General features: G+C 47.5%; 1 protein-coding gene across 7 annotated transcripts in view; it reads left to right on the forward strand.

Moving 5' to 3' along the window:
• MYH9 (myosin heavy chain 9) overlaps positions 1-10,409 on the forward strand; it is a 68,225-nt gene extending 57,816 nt beyond the window's left edge. For all 7 annotated transcript variants that reach the window (XM_072037976.1, XM_027450088.3, XM_072037987.1 and 4 more), the window contains 14 exons: positions 441-647; positions 1,515-1,619; positions 2,871-3,023; positions 3,398-3,646; positions 4,053-4,265; positions 4,943-5,155; positions 5,476-5,637; positions 6,332-6,460; positions 6,813-6,901; positions 7,105-7,228; positions 8,289-8,497; positions 8,915-9,023; positions 9,313-9,485; positions 9,659-10,409. In XM_072037976.1, coding sequence (XP_071894077.1) covers positions 441-647; positions 1,515-1,619; positions 2,871-3,023; positions 3,398-3,646; positions 4,053-4,265; positions 4,943-5,155; positions 5,476-5,637; positions 6,332-6,460; positions 6,813-6,901; positions 7,105-7,228; positions 8,289-8,497; positions 8,915-9,023; positions 9,313-9,485; positions 9,659-9,779 — 2,256 coding nt within the window. In that variant the 3' untranslated portion in view covers positions 9,780-10,409. The remainder of the gene's footprint in view (positions 1-440; positions 648-1,514; positions 1,620-2,870; positions 3,024-3,397; positions 3,647-4,052; positions 4,266-4,942; positions 5,156-5,475; positions 5,638-6,331; positions 6,461-6,812; positions 6,902-7,104; positions 7,229-8,288; positions 8,498-8,914; positions 9,024-9,312; positions 9,486-9,658) is intronic.
• The last annotated feature ends 5,455 nt before the right edge of the window (positions 10,410-15,864 follow it).

Here is a 15,864-nt window from a genome sequence, read left to right on the forward strand (position 1 = left end):
CTAGGTTTCTGATGCACGTGCTTTTCTTACGCTGGTAGATCATTTTGCACTATGAAGCAAATATGCAGTTGTTTTAAATGGTTGCAGTTGTTAATTTTTTTCATCAGACATGTTATACTGATCAGCCAGTGTGTTGTCTAGTTCTTTTCACTGCTAGCACTTGTTGAGCTGTGCAACCTTTAATTTGGAAATCTGATGGTGCAAGACTATCTCCTTTATTGTTGTCTGCGCTGACTGTTAAATTGTTTCCTCCTTATCAGTGACAAGGTGTTCAAACTGTTTTTTTTCTGAGTAAGCAGTCTCGGGCTAGCTGTTAAACACGTAATATTAGCTTGCTTGTTGGAATATCGTGGAGGGGAAAAAAAAAAACTCAATTGAAGGATCCTGCTGTATCATCAGTCTGAAGTGTTTTGCTATGTTTTATTTTTCCTCCCCTCTAGGTGAAAGCAAATCTTGAAAAAGCAAAACAAGCTCTGGAAAGCGAAAGGGCTGAACTGTCCAATGAGGTGAAAGTGCTTCTGCAGGGCAAAGGGGATGCTGAGCACAAGCGGAAAAAAGTAGATGCTCAGCTCCAGGAACTGCAGGTGAAATTTACAGAAGGTGAAAGAGTGAAGGCAGAACTGGCTGACAAAGTTAACAAGTTGCAGGTGAGTGGCATGGGTTTTCCTTAGCTGCTGTGGCAGTCCAGGGCTAGAGAGAAAAGAAGGTTGTAGGGTGGTACCTCCCTGTGGATGGTACAAAAATCTCTTGTTCCTCCAGGGGATGAAGTTCCTACAAAAAGCACATCCACAGTTTGCTTCCCAAGGACTGAGCAAACTCCTTAACTCATTGCCAGGGCAGGTCATCCTGATTGATGTCACTTAGGAGCAGCCCTGAAAAGGTGCAGTAACCAGCTGCCATTTGAGTTTTTTAAGCCTTGGAGTATCAGCATGTCTGCTTCCCTTCAGTGTGCAGCAGTTGTGTAACCTTTCAGCTGCTTGTGAACCTCCTCTGACACCAGCAGTCTGGTGTTGTGTGACTAATTTGGAAGAACCCATCTTGATGCTTTATTATGTGGTTGATGGTGATGAGGGGCTGACAGGCGACGTTGAAATTCAGGGTTTTCTCATACACTCCCGAAGAGAAACAACAAACCCCTCTGATTCACATCAAGCATTGTCTTCTGCTTTCTTTTTGAAGGCTGTCATTAGACATTTAGCATTGCTGGTGCATGCGCACTCGTACAGAGTGTGAAAATGTAATTTGGAATATCTACATGCAGTCTTGAAGCAAATCACATAAAGCAATTTAAAGACAGAAGGTTGTGGCAGCAGGGGTGATCCCACTTAAAAGTCTCTTTTGGACTTTTCATATTTCATCCCTGGGACTTGGGAAATGACACATTCATTCTTCTGAGAGATGATACACATCCCTTACTGTTGAGAAGTGCCTCAGTTTTCACTTTCAGGTCTCGTAGCCATACCAGGCTTTTCTCTTGATGATGCACTAAGCTGATTCTCTGATCTCTCCTTCAGGTGGAACTGGACAATGTCACAGGCCTTTTGAACCAGTCTGACAGCAAGTCAATCAAATTAGCAAAGGACTTCTCTGCCCTGGAATCACAGCTTCAGGATACACAGGTGAGAGCTTGGGAAGCCAAGGCATCTGTATGCGTTGCATCCACTGTCTGCTACAAATGCATAAAGTGAGAAAGCACCCTGGACACCGTGAAATACTAGATATATGGCACTTCAAAGGATTGGGTCAGGCTTTTTTGCTAAGGGGATGTATTGCGTGGTATTGAGAGCTTTTCTGCAGACACAAGCTCTTTATCTTCCTTCTGCTTCCTTAGTACGTGGAATGCATGCAACGTTCCATATCTTAGGATTAAGATTCCTCAGGATTCCTCCTTCACCTTTCTGCTTGAGAGTTCTTTGTTGCTGGAACTGAACAGCAATGCTAAATTCTTGTCTTAGATCTTCATGAAGTTTGACAGGGTTGTGGTTTTCTGCATGTGATTTGCAGTAAATTTAAAGTTAAGTTAACTGTAAAGTTAAATAGAATACTTTATTCCCCAATGGATAATGGGAAAGTGATAGATTCAAATATTTTAGTATTTTTTCTAGGAAAAATCATACAGAATCTTATACATCAGGATAAAATTAAAAAATAGCTTGCTGTTACTAGAATACAAGTCTTTTAGCAAAGCATGGAGTACTGAGCAGAAGGTTGGGAAGGAAAGGAAGAGCGTGCCAAACCTTAGATACTAAGTAACCTTGAATGGCCATTGATGTTCTGTCTACTTAGGATTCTTTTTGAAAAACAGGCTCAGAGACATAGTTTATTATAGACTGGTTTGAAGATTGGTCTCTACAGGTCACTCAGCTCAAGTACTGGCAGTAAAAGTTAACAAATGTTGCTGGTGCCCTAAATTGGTAAATGGCCGCAGTCTTAGAATTCTGCTAAGAGCAAAGTTGTTTTTAACCATCCTAAATCACTTTAGCCTGTTCTCTGTTTCTTTGATATTTGAGTATGAGGGAGTCACATAGGAGAGCGCAGTCACGCTGTTGTTGGGAAAGCTTTTTAATGCTTTACGTGCTTCTTGGAGGAGTCCAGAAGGGACTGCAGTTGGCTGTGGAGGAAAGCAGGAGACAGTTCTTGTATGGCAAAGTATACTTAAATCATGAGAGTGTCTGAGAGAATAGGATCCTTCTTGATACTGTTTTTATACTGACTCACTGGAAGACAGTTATTTAAATTCCGTCTTCGATTGTCTTATTTGTGAAATAAACTGCATACTTAAACTCAACTTCAAAAGTACCTGCACTGAGCAGGTGAGCCTTTAAATCCGAGGTGAGGTGCTGAGTTCTACTGTGGTGTTTCCTTTGTAGGAGCTGCTGCAGGAGGAGACTCGCCTAAAACTGAGCTTCAGCACCAGACTGAAGCAAACAGAGGATGAGAAGAATGCTTTGAGAGAGCAACTGGAAGAAGAAGAGGAGGCAAAGAAGAACCTGGAGAAACAAATCTCTATTCTTCAGCAACAGGTACAGTCTGCATCCCATAAACCAAACACTTTTGAGAGGAGAGGAAATGTAAGTGCATTTACTTCCTTCAACTTGTACTTGAAGGAAGTAAAATCTAAATGCAGAATTGACATCTAGTAACAGAACCTTTCATGGGCAAGGGATTTCCTGCTGACTTGAGTGAGGGGAAATTGAGGTCTCCGATAATGATCGTATGAACTGCTTGTAGATTTCTACTTATGAATTCCTTTGGAAGTTATTGATATAGTGGTATTGGATACAGATAATTCCTTCAGAAGTGAGCAAACTTATTTCCTCAACTCCTCTGGTGTCAGTAAGCCACATATAGTGTTATCTGTGTTGAGGCTTCACTTGCAATCTTTGCCGTCCTTCAGGCAATAGAGGCAAAGAAGAAGATGGATGATGGTCTGGGCTGCCTTGAGTCAGCAGAAGAAGCCAGGAAGAAGCTGCAAAAGGACTTGGAGGGCTTAAACCAGCGTTATGAGGAGAAGATAGCTGCATATGACAAGCTGGAAAAAACAAAGACTCGCCTGCAGCAAGAGCTGGATGACATCACTGTGGATCTGGATCATCAGCGACAGACAGTTTCCAACCTAGAGAAGAAGCAGAAGAAGTTTGATCAGGTATGACTTCTGCCTCAGGCCATTAAGTAGGTACATCTGACTTGCCAGGTTGACCTCTAAGAATATCTAAGCAGTGCTGCTTGGAGAATGCATATTTCTTTCTGAACCGAGCACAGTATATTGAGTGGAGAAATATATTTTTTCATAGAGGTATAGTACTCATTTTTGAGGCATAGATGGAAACGGTAGGTTGGAGGCCTAGGGAATCAGAAAGTTGTTCACTTGGGGTCAGCATAGTTATTTATTAAAGGTGAGGTGGCACACTTCATTCACTAAAGCTATGTTTTCTTGATTCCTTCTGTCCATGGCAGAATGCTACTTAGAAAGCACAAAGAGAAAAGATGCATGTTTACCCTCTTAAAAATTATGAGTAAACTCTCAAAATCCCAATGCTGTTCTCTTTTAGCTCCTGGCAGAGGAGAAGAACATCTCTGCCAAATATGCAGAAGAAAGGGACCGTGCTGAGGCTGAAGCCCGTGAGAAGGAGACTAAGGCCCTCTCCCTGGCCAGGGCCCTTGAAGAAGCCATAGAGCAGAAAGCTGAGCTGGAACGAGTCAATAAGCAGTTCCGCACAGAGATGGAAGACCTGATGAGTTCCAAGGATGATGTTGGGAAAAGCGTAAGTACGAAGTTAAAATGTCTGGGCAGGAAATGGCACACGGGTGATCCTGTCAGTTTAATACTGCAAAAAGTTATGCTAGTGTTAACACAGGTTAATGTAGTAGAGAAAACTGAGCACATAGTGAGTTTGTGAATGTTATATTTGCATTATGTTAGTAGGCAGGAAAGATGGATTGGGAGAGCCTGGAAATGACCCAAACAAGGTAGTGGTACACAGAGACTAGTATTGTTGTGACAGAGAAAGTATGATGTGAGATTGGAGTGAAAAATGCAGAGAGTATCTAGGCAATGGGACATAGTAACCCAAATATTTCAAGACAGGAAAGGTGGTGATAAGATGGAAGCAAGTTAGAAAAATCAGAGGCTACAAAGTACTTTATTGAATTCTGTCAGAACCAGAGGTATCCACCTCAGGTAAGTTGGTCAGGATTGAGCTAACAAATACTTTTCTCCTTCTCCCCACCACCAAGCGTATATGACTAAGAGATAATCATGATTTACATTGGAAGCTTTTGGCTATGTGGGCAGCTGGCACTGAGGGATATCCTTGTGTTATAAGGGGGACAGACAGTGTCCTTGTATCCTGTTGTGAGTGGCTATTGTCAGACTTTTTGCTCTTAGTATAGGTGAAATTGTAGTTTTTGTGGAAACCTCATGTGTGGTGCTGTGCTGTAGGTCCATGAGCTGGAGAAGGCCAAGCGAGCCCTGGAGCAGCAGGTGGAGGAGATGAAGACACAGCTGGAAGAGCTGGAGGATGAGCTGCAGGCCACAGAGGATGCCAAACTGCGGCTAGAAGTGAACCAACAGGCCATGAAGGCTCAGTTTGATCGTGACCTCCAGGGCCGTGATGAACAGAACGAAGAGAAGAGGAAACAGCTGATTAGACAAGTAAGAACTGCTTTGTAAATCCCGAAAGTGTTCTGCAAAGGCACTTGTGTCCAGCGATCACAGATCACTGTTAATGATGATTCTCCAGGCAGCTCTGCAAAGCTGCAAGAGGCTTTTCCCTGTGTGCATGATTGTTAAAACAGCCTTTGTTTACCTAAAGGATCCACGTTGCTTTATTTGTGAGGAATGTTAGCCCCATCCCCCTGCCAGGAGGAATGAAAACAAGTCATGTGCTTGTACTTGGGTATAGTTTGCAAGGGGGATGTGAAGAATGGCTTTTGGGAAACTGGGGAGCTGAATGCCTGAATTTCTCCGTACAGGTGCGGGAGATGGAGGTGGAATTAGAAGATGAGCGAAAACAGCGTTCCATTGCTATGGCTGCCAGGAAGAAACTGGAGCTGGACCTGAAGGATTTGGAAAGCCACATAGACACTGCTAACAAGAACCGTGAGGAAGCCATCAAGCAGCTCCGCAAACTGCAGGTGAGGAGCTGCAGTTGTTCTAGCAATCCCTTTAAAACCTTTACCCAGGGAAATGGGATACAAGATTTCACCTCATGAGAACCATGCATCAGTGTCACAAGAGCAGCAACCTTGTAGCAATTTACCAGGAAAGATTTATTGGCATTTCAAATATCCTTCTAACCCTCGTCTGCCTTTTTAACTCCATAGGAGACAAGTTGTAGGGAAAGTCCACTCTAGTGCTTGCCTCATATCAGTGTTTCTGGAAAGGATTATGGAGTCATGAAGCTCGAGCGACTCAAAAAGACGATGTGATGATGTAGGCCTTCTGCCCCAAGACAGTTCTGTTATACCTTTCTAATTCCCGTAGGCATTTGTCTGATCTGTTCTTGGGAAAAATGCCAAATCCTCCCTTAGGCTATCCATTCTGCTGCTTCACTAGAAAGCTTCCTGTACCATCACCACCCCCAATCTAACAAGGCTTTTCTTCCCCTTACAATTTAAGTGGCCCTGTTTGCTTCCATTATTGCTTCTCCTCATTTCTTATCAAATGAAAAATGGATGATTCTTTTTCTTTTTACAGCAGCCTTTTAGGTAGCTGAAGACTAATGAAGCCCCTGTTTCTACTTTTCCTGCCCATGTTTCCTGTAAGATAAATTGAATTTGTTCGTGCACAGACTTGGAAATCCATCCTTTTTTGTTTCTCCCTTTTTAGGCGCAAATGAAGGATTACATGCGGGAACTGGAGGACACGCGCACCTCCAGAGAAGAGATCTTGGCACAGGCCAAAGAAAACGAGAAGAAGTTGAAGAGCATGGAGGCAGAGATGATCCAATTGCAGGAGGTAATGGAATATGCATGCAGCTGAAGGGTTTGTTCATTTTCTTTGGCCCAGAACTAAGCGTGGCAGACTAAGCTCGAGTGGTTATTTCCTTTCTTTTCCTTTCTCTTGTGTTATTTTTTGCTCTGCTCAAGTACAGGGTCCCCTTCCAATTGCAGAATTTGGCCCTTTCTTGACAGCGGCAACAGGAGTGATGCAAAACAAAGGAAGTTGAGGGGTGGAAGGGAAACTGTCTTCTAATTAAGTCTGGGTCTAGCTAGAGACTGTACCACCCATTACCAGTAACTACTTTTTCCTAGGCTGCATTAGTTGGTGGCTTCCCGTTGCATCACTGACCGTCTCGTTTTCATTCCAGGAACTTGCAGCTGCCGAGCGTGCCAAGCGCCAGGCCCAGCAAGAAAGGGATGAGCTGGCTGATGAGATTGCCAACAGCAGTGGTAAAGGGTGAGTAATGTTCCCTGCTCAAGGGTGGAGGAGCTGGTTTGAGAAAATACTTTGCAGGCTGTTATTTTTCTGCAGACTGAAGCATGTGCTGGATCCTCCGTGCTTTTGAAAGACAGACTTCGTTTTCTAAAATTAAAAGAGGCAGGTTTTCCCCCAAGGCATCAGTGCTGCCAACATCACTTTTATGTTTGTGTGTCTTACAGAGCACTGGCCATGGAGGAAAAGAGACGCCTGGAGGCCCGGATAGCACAGCTGGAGGAGGAGCTGGAAGAGGAACAGGGCAACACCGAGATAATCAATGACCGGCTCAAGAAGGCAAACCTTCAGGTACCTGTTCAGGCTGGCTGTGTGAGCAGAGGCTCACTAATCTGTGTAAATTGCCAAAATGTGCTCTGAAAAATGTCCACAGGCATGAGCAAGGTGAAACACCCAAATACCACAACAGAGAAAATCCGGTGGGCAGTCAGAATAATGTTAACTCACTGATTTTGATCGTGGAGTATTAAATGATTTCGGTAGCTGGACCCAGCTGCAGAGATTATCAGGAATTCCCAGTCACCACCCCTCCCTTTCTTTTTTTAAAAAGGAATTATGAGAAATATGATCTGTAGCATGCTTTCCCAACTTGGCGTGCTGAAGAGTGCCACAATGTGTTTGGAAAGTGACTTTTCTGCCAGTTCTGTGCTTTTTCAAACGGACTAACCATATGGAATTTGTTAGGCTGCTATAGAAACCATGATCTTAATCTGCCCGTTCTCTGCTCTATTTTATCTGTCCGACTTTTGAGGGTCAGGCGTGTTGTTTTGTTAGCTCTCTAAAGCCAGGGAGCTAGGCAGATGGTTTTCCAAATGGCTTCTTTGCACCAGAGAGCACAGTCCTCTCCTTGACTGACTATCAGCCAGAGCCCTGGATTGGAAGTGGATTGAGTTCTTGCCCTTTCACCTTTGAAAGTCAGTAGTTCTAAGCTGCTTCTTTGTAGTCAAAGTAGACAGAGCAAATAAGTGATAAATGAGGAAAGCACGTTTATTGAATCCACTTGCCTTCAGGATGGATGCAATTCACTGGGACTTGTAATTGCTGTGTTAGGTGCCAAACCATGGCCTTCGCCCAAGAGGGTACCATATACATGGTTGGCAAATTCAGTCCTAAGAGGAGGTTGATAAGCTTGTTTTTCAAGCAATTACTCTGAAAATCTGAATAAACTAAGATATTTTGAGATGTAGTCTGTATCTCTTGTTTAGAGACAGCTCCTCCTGTAGCAGAGTTACTCTACATATTCAGCTCACCCTGAGGGTCCTTTTTCTTTGCATGTCAGCGTGTGTCTGAGAAAAATATCCTGCTTTCAGGCTGGAGCCCTCGATATGCTAAGTACTGCTTCTCTCCACAGATTGATCAGATGAATGCCGACCTGAATGCTGAGCGGAGCAACGCACAGAAGAACGAGAACGCTCGCCAGCAGATGGAGCGCCAGAACAAGGAGCTTAAGCTTAAACTGCAGGAGATGGAGAGTGCAGTGAAGTCCAAGTACAAGGCTACCATCACAGCCTTGGAAGCCAAGATAGTGCAGCTGGAAGAGCAGTTGGACATGGAGACCAAGTATGTCCTAGCGGAAGCTCCAGTTGTTTTGAGTCTCCTTCCTCTCGGGGATCTTAAACCCTTCTGAACAAATTCTGATTTGTCTGAATGAGGGCTTCATCATGGTACTGGGCAGTGCAGAAGTAAGATCTTGGCAAACCTCCCTTGTTTCTCACTATAGAGACTTTTAGCTTTGACCAGACTTGTAAAGGTGCAGCTGTGATGCATTCTTGCTGTTCCTCTGTAGCTTCAGTATCAAGTTGTGTCCAGTATTTTTTATCACCTCTAGGAAAAATTGCCTCCCATTCTCTTTTTTGTTTTCTTCTTTTCTACGTTAGAATTCTGCTGTCTTTGTTTTTAACTTACCTGTGTCAGTTCTTCTGCTTGGGCACAAGAGGAGGAAGTTCTTGTCTGAGCTGTGACTGTGTTTCTGTGCAGGGAGCGCCAGGCTGCCAGCAAGCAGGTGCGCCGTGCCGAGAAGAAGCTGAAAGATATCTTGCTGCAGGTGGATGATGAGAGGCGTAATGCTGAGCAATTCAAAGATCAGGTGTGTACGGTTACCTTGCAGCACTGCTGACTCTTCTGGTGGGAAGATTTTCCTTCTATGATCGAGGCATCATCTGTATTTCAGAGGGTTCTAGCATTAACCTTCTTATGGGTTTCTCTTCTTTCTCCCTCACTATACCAAGATGAAGATGTAATGCTTTTAAGGAAAAGCTTGGAGCTGTCGAGTTTTAGGCAGCTTCCTTCAGGAAGGGAAGGGAGGCTTTGGAAACTCAGGTATCTGGCTGTGTAACTCCAGGGAAACGCTGATCTCTTTTCCTGTATGTCCCCAGGCGGACAAGGCGAACATGCGCTTGAAGCAGCTGAAACGCCAGCTTGAGGAAGCAGAGGAGGAGGCCCAGCGAGCCAACGCATCCCGCAGGAAGCTGCAGCGTGAGCTGGAGGATGCCACTGAAACAGCCGATGCGATGAACAGAGAGGTCAGCTCCCTCAAGAGCAAACTCAGGTAAGGCAGAGCATTTTCTGCGATACTTTGGCAGCCGGCGCAGCACAGGCTTGCTGTAGCTGTCCACAGGAAGCAATGCGGCCAGGGGCTTCCTCTAGTTTTTCCAAAGCCTGCCACGTCTGGTAAGCTCAGTGAAATCTCGTTTTACTGACGTGCTGTCTGTCCTTCCCTAGGCGTGGGGACCTGCCGTTCGTCGTGACACGCCGAATTGTCAGGAAGGGTACAACAGGAGAGTGCTCCGATGAGGAAGTGGATGGCAAGGCAGATGCTGGCGATGCCAAAGCTACTGAATAAGTCCTCTCATTTTACCCGAGTTACGCATGGTGGAGTGACCCTTCCACCCTCCCCTCTTTCATTGGACTTTCTGCAAACCCTCTTTAATTGGCCAGGGATCGGCAGAGTAAGCCCAGCTCTTTGTATCTGGAGCCATTGGGCATCTGTGTTCCTAGTTTCCTCCTCTTTCCAGTTTCCTAATCCTCTTTGTATTTAATGCCAAAGAGTCAGTGCTCTGAAATCTGACCAGCAGTTTGGCAACTGCAAAGTCCTGTAGAACTGTCTGTGCCATGTCTGCTGGTGAATCCTTACACGATTTGGAGGGAGCGGGGTGAGGGAAAGATTTTTGCTGTAAATCTCCTTTTTGTTTTCAGATCTTAGCTGCAGGGAAGCTCCTTCCTGTATTCTTTCCCCTCCCTCTTTGCTTTCGGCAATCATGTTCAGTGACCTCAGACTTTTAATCTGCCCACCCACACGGTTTGGGAGCAGTTTCAGGAAAAACGGTGTGCTTTGGCCATGGCAATTCACCCTTCTTTCACGTGATTCCAGGGAGAGGTGAAGAGGGAAGCTCCTCTTGGGACAAGTCTCCCTGGCAGACTTGCCAAAGTTGTCTTTTTTTTTTTTTTTTTTTTTTTTTTTTTTTTTTAAAAACCTCCTCCCTTCCTTTCTCCTCATTTTACTGTCTGGACAGATCTCTGAAGTGCAATGATGTCCTGTTAGTGTCTCTGCCTCTGAGCGGTTTCATCTAAGGTAGTGTGGACCAGTAGTTAATGACAGGCTGGGGAAGCAGAACGGTGTCCTCGTGCTTGTCTGAGAATCTCTGGGGGACCAAATATATTTAACGGTAATAGAATCTAGGGGAATTTAATGGGGTAGTGGGCAGAGGGGTGGGGATGAGGGGAGGGAAATCCCACTTTTATTGACATGTCCAAGCCTCTTGCACCTGCTCTATAACCAGGGGTTGGGATTAGTTATTGTGCACCATTGACTAAGAGTATATTAAAAAAAAAAAACTTTAATCTGCACAGATATATGTAAGGCCTTTGTATCTCTCGTAATAAGTAATTAAGAAAAAAAATAAAGGTCTTTATCACTGCCTTTCTATTGGGACCATGGTTATATATAGATAGTCTTTACTTTTCTACACCGTACACTGGTTGCTGGATTTTACGTGTATTCCTAACCGTATTGTATATGCTGCATTTAGACCTACTTATGAGCAAAGTAAAAATAATTAAATATGAAGCGCCATACTGTATGCCTGAAGCGCTCTGAATGCAGGAGCCTCATGTCCCAATTGCTGTCACAATAAAAATTAAAAAATGTTTTTGTTTTTTATATAGTACAAGTGCCTTAGCATGTGCCTCAGCTGTGTGTCACCACTACAGTCAGTAATGGATTACTGGTGCTCCACTGATGTTACCAATAAAGATTATCCATGTGCTGCAGTCTGTGTGCCTGTGTTGCCGTTCCCTCCTTCCCTAGATGATGTGAAGATCGTGAGCACAGCTGCCCAAAGGTCGGGGCAGCAGAGCTGCAGGATCCCCTGCTGCTGAAGTGGGATGTCACCGTGCCCTTGGTGTGTTACCTCGGCAGCTGGCAGTGGCCAGCACCGGGGATTTTGGAGGAAGGTAACTCGCCTTGGGGGTGTGCGTTCAGAGTTAACTGTTCAAAACGTGAGGCTGCAAACCTGGGCTGAGCTGATTCCGATCCTGAGCTGAAGGTGGTGTCTCTGAGTCAGTAACTAACAACTGCAAATGAATTCTCCTGGTTTTGTTTCCTTTTATATCTTGAGAGTAACTGGAAGGTGAAGTTAGTGGAGGAGGTGGTAGACGCCTAGAAGTCTGTTTCATCAATGGGTTGGCAAAATTGCCTTTCATTCATCTTCCAGCCTGTTTCCAGTAGAAATTTGAATTTTGTAACATTTTGGCAAGAATTGAGTAAGGAACATGTGGCTGTATTTGTCTTTGGGTTCAAGGCCCCTTAAACTGCCCCAGACACCCCCTTATTTTGGTATAAAAATGCATAAAAACCTAGCGTGTGGCACCAGCACCTGCCCCCTGACCTCCTCCTTCAAGGCAGCGCTGAAGCTTGAGGATGCTGGAGCAGCTTCTGGGGCCCTGACCACTGCCTCTGCAGCATCACGCCCGCAGACCTGGGCTTACAGCTCACCTGGGGGCCTGACATCGTCCCCAGCTGGTAGAGATTTAAGCCTTTGTGAGAAAATCCGAGCCTGAGCAGCAGCGAGTGGGGAAAGGGCGCTGGTGTTCACCAGCTTGGGTGCACATGGATGTCTGCTGCCCCCAGAGGGTGCATTGGGCTCAGCAAATGCTGAGAGGGGGAAAAAGTCTCACTGAGAACCAAACCACCAAGCAGCCTGCTGCTGCCCTGTCCGATGCGAGATGGAAAGGGATACGGGTGTGCTTTTATTATTTTTTTTTTCCACTGGCACAGTACTTCCCATCAACTTTCCACCTCTCTGCATCCCCGTGGAAGGGCAGAAGCCAGCCTCCCGCAACATTTTCTGCTTTGTGGAGCGCAGCCTTGAGCTCATTAAGTTCTCTTGGCTCCATGGTGCTCCTCTGTGGATCCCTAAAGCTTAGGCATTGGAGAGGGTCTCAGCAGAGGGGGCACGTGGGTGTCGTTTGAAAAGACAGAGGGGCTGGTGGTGGAATTTGTTTCAAGCATTGCTGTTCCTGCACCAGGCTGCTGTGGCAGCACAAAGGTTTGTGGGGCCATGCTGTGAAGCAGGTGAAGTGCCCTCAGCCCCCTGCTGGGTTCCCCGAGCCCTGGCTGCAGCCAGCTGCCAGGTTTAGGGCAGGGATTTTGTCCTGTTCCATTTTTGCCCTCTTCCCTTTCCTCCCCAGGCTGCCTCAGGTACCTGCGCTGCTGCTGCCTCGTCCCAGCCCTGCTGGCAAGACCCAGCTGCGCTGCCTTCCCCGAAGAGCCCTAGATGTGAAATTTGCCTGGGGCACCTTCTGCTGAACCTCGGCCTCACACACACAGCTGGAGGCAGTGTTCCCAGCTCCCGGACAGGCAGCGAACACAGCTCGCTGTCTGTCTGGACCATTTTTTCCTTCTCCTGCTGCCAATAATTAGAATGAAAGCAGAAGGAAAAGGAGGAAAAAAAAAAAAAAAACACCAAACCTCCACTCCTAAATTTGTGATGCTCCAGACCTTGCTGCCGTGCTGAGCCAGTAAAAATGGAGACAGAAGTGATGATGATGGAGGGGCCGGCCTCGCGGTTCTGCGTCGCACATAATTTAGTTTTGTGCTGCTAATTAATCTGGAGCTGTGCTGTGGGTGGCTTCATTCAGCGCAGCCTTAATTGGCTTTTGATGGAAACTGTGTGAAGAGAGGGTGTTATGGCAGGGTCTATCGCTCAGGGTAAACGGATTGCTGCTCTCTTAAAGCCCTTTTATAGCAGGGAGCCATCGCTCCACACCCCGACCTTGCGCAAGACCAAGCTAAAGCAGGGCTTTGTGGACATAAAAAGTCCCAGTGGGGACAAAGCCCCATCGCAGGGGGTGTGCGAGCAGGCACAGCGGGGCTGGGATCATGCAGTGGTGTTTGGGGACCGATGGGGCCCCGGGGCAGGGTGGATGAGCTTCTGGAGGGGTTTGTAGGGCACTCAGCCACCCTGACTCCGTGTGCCCTTGTTGTGGGGCACCCAGAGGAAGCAGGCAGCGCTGTCTGGAGATATCCTTCATGGTCCTGCTCGCTGGATCATGGCCAATGCTTTTCCTGGCCATGGGGCGGAGGAAGGAAACCGCCTGGAGCAGGCGCAGCCGTGGGAAGAGCCCTGGCGGAAGGCATCCACACGCTCTTCCTCGCTGTCACAGCCCCATCTAAAGAGCAAATCCGAGCACTGGTAAGGGAAAGATGGAGCTGCCGTGCCTGCTTTTGGCCATGCACTCTGCGGGAGCACCCCACAAAGGGTTGCTTCGGCTCCTGTGGCACCGAGGAGCAGCGCGGGGCTGTTTGGTGCGGTTCTGGCAGCAGAGGGGGTGAATTTGTGCCTGGTTGCGAGCTGAGCCCCTGGCTCCCATTTCTCCTCATAGCCCTTCTCCTACTTAATGGCTCCCAGGGGGAAAGCTCCTGCTGCAGGAAAAGGGAGGAAGGGAAAAATAACGAGCAGAGGGCTGAGGGGTGCTGCCTCTAGGGAGCCTGGGCCCCAGCCACCCGTGAGCAGCACCTGAGGGCTCGGTTGGGCCCCAGCAGCGTGGGCCCGGAGCTGGGCCCAGCTCTGCCTGGTGTATATACACCGATATATTCGTGCGTGCAGGCACGTCTACGTCGGTTTGCGTTGCGTGGATATCATCCGGGGCAAAGTCCATCGCGGGTCCCGTGATTAACCTCTGAGCAAACACCGCAGGAGGGGCGCTGAGGCCAGAAGGCGGGCGCGAGGCTGAGGCACCCAAACAAGCTGGCGGCTGCAGAATGGAAACCGGGGGCAGAAAACCTCTTTAAAAAAAACATCATCAGTGCGTGAAACGGCAGCGACCCCCTCGGTGTGACGTGGTTATGGGCTGGTGCCCTACCTGCGTGCTCCCGCTGCTGAGGAATGCGCCCGGGTTGCTGCCGGCCTTCCCCTCCGCCCTAAATTGCCTGAATTTATGGCGCAGGCCTGGGAGGCTGTTGCAATTTCCCTGTTCCACATTTTGGCCCGTTACCCAACCCAGCCTAGCTCCCATCTGAGCGTAACTCGTATCAAGTACATTAATAAAGCATTAATAAAACCCGCAGGGGGAGCGGGCAGGGGCAGCCCTGCGCCCCGCAGCGGGTTTCGGGTGTCCCCCACGCGGTCGGGGAATCCACTATGGTTTTGTCACTGCATTTCGCCCAGGAGAGGAGGGTTTTATTCTGGTTTGAAGCTACAGCCTCGCTCGCCCTCCTGCTCAGGAGGAGTAGGAGCCGGGGCTGGAAAACATGCCTAAATATGGCTGGGTTTCTGCAGCCCGCGGCGCCAGCAGCCGCAGCTTGAGGTTCCCGAGGTTTGAGGAGCACCGAGAGGAGCTGCGGCTCCAGCACCCTCCCCCCCCCCCCCCCCCCCCCCCGCCCCTTTTTGGGGCTTGTTTTCCCTGCAGAAATCCGCAGCCCATTGTCTGGGCTAGCACACTTGGCACCCTTCGGCCGCCTATAAAATTGCATTAGGCGTTCGCGTTTCCTGCAGTGGATTATGCGCCGTCTGGATTTTCTGTAGCTCGGGGAGAGAGGGTCAGGCTGCTTCGGTGGGGGCTCCAAATCGCATTTGAAATAATTGCGTTTTCCTGGAGATAAGAGAGCAGGGCAGGCTGGCACGCTCAGAGCCTGCAAGCCACCCGGCACCGCGTGCGAGGCGCAGCCCCGATTCAGCCCAGGATCGAAGCACCCACCCTGCCCAGAAGCCTGCCGATAACCTCACTGATTGCCATGATGTTTCTTGGGTTAGGGAGGCACCTAAATGTCATGCTGAATCCCGAGAAAAGGATTTCTCCGTGCTCTGACAGTCGGTCCTCTTGACCCAGCTGGCTCCGTGCTCATGCACGCATCGTTTTGTTACGCGAACTCTGAGGATCAGTGCAGATGTGGCACGTTTAGGGGATTTTCCTTATTAAGAGGGGTTTGCCTAACTTTGAAAACATCCTTTTGGCTCGTATATGGAGTATTTATCGTGTTTTATCACTGCTTTGTGACTCGGATACGAAGCCAGAGAGGCAGTAACTATTTCTAGTTTAAAAGAAAGGGGAAAAAAAGTATGTTTTCAAATCTTATTTGAAATGTGTGTTGTACCAGCAATAAATGAAAGGGTAAAATCAGATTACAAGTGCTTATTGGTGTGTCAGCACAGTATCGGTGCGGTGCTATGATAAATTCACACGGCTCCTTTCTGTTCAAGGGAAAGCTGATAATCTTCTGCAGAAAACACGCAAAAGGGTACGGGTTTGCGATGAGGGTGCGGGATACATCTGGTGCTTCTGGTAGCAATGCCGGACTGCTGAGCAGCCAGCAGGCGGAGTCAGCCATAAGGCACGGGCTGCGAGCTGGAAAGTTGAGCAAGCCCGCCTGGACACGTGGAAATTTCTTTCAGTTGAAAGTTGAGACCAAGGAAAATCTGAGGAATGGA

Source organism: Anas platyrhynchos, chromosome 1 (assembly GCF_047663525.1).
Source record: "Anas platyrhynchos isolate ZD024472 breed Pekin duck chromosome 1, IASCAAS_PekinDuck_T2T, whole genome shotgun sequence".
NCBI lineage: Eukaryota > Metazoa > Chordata > Aves > Anseriformes > Anatidae > Anas > Anas platyrhynchos.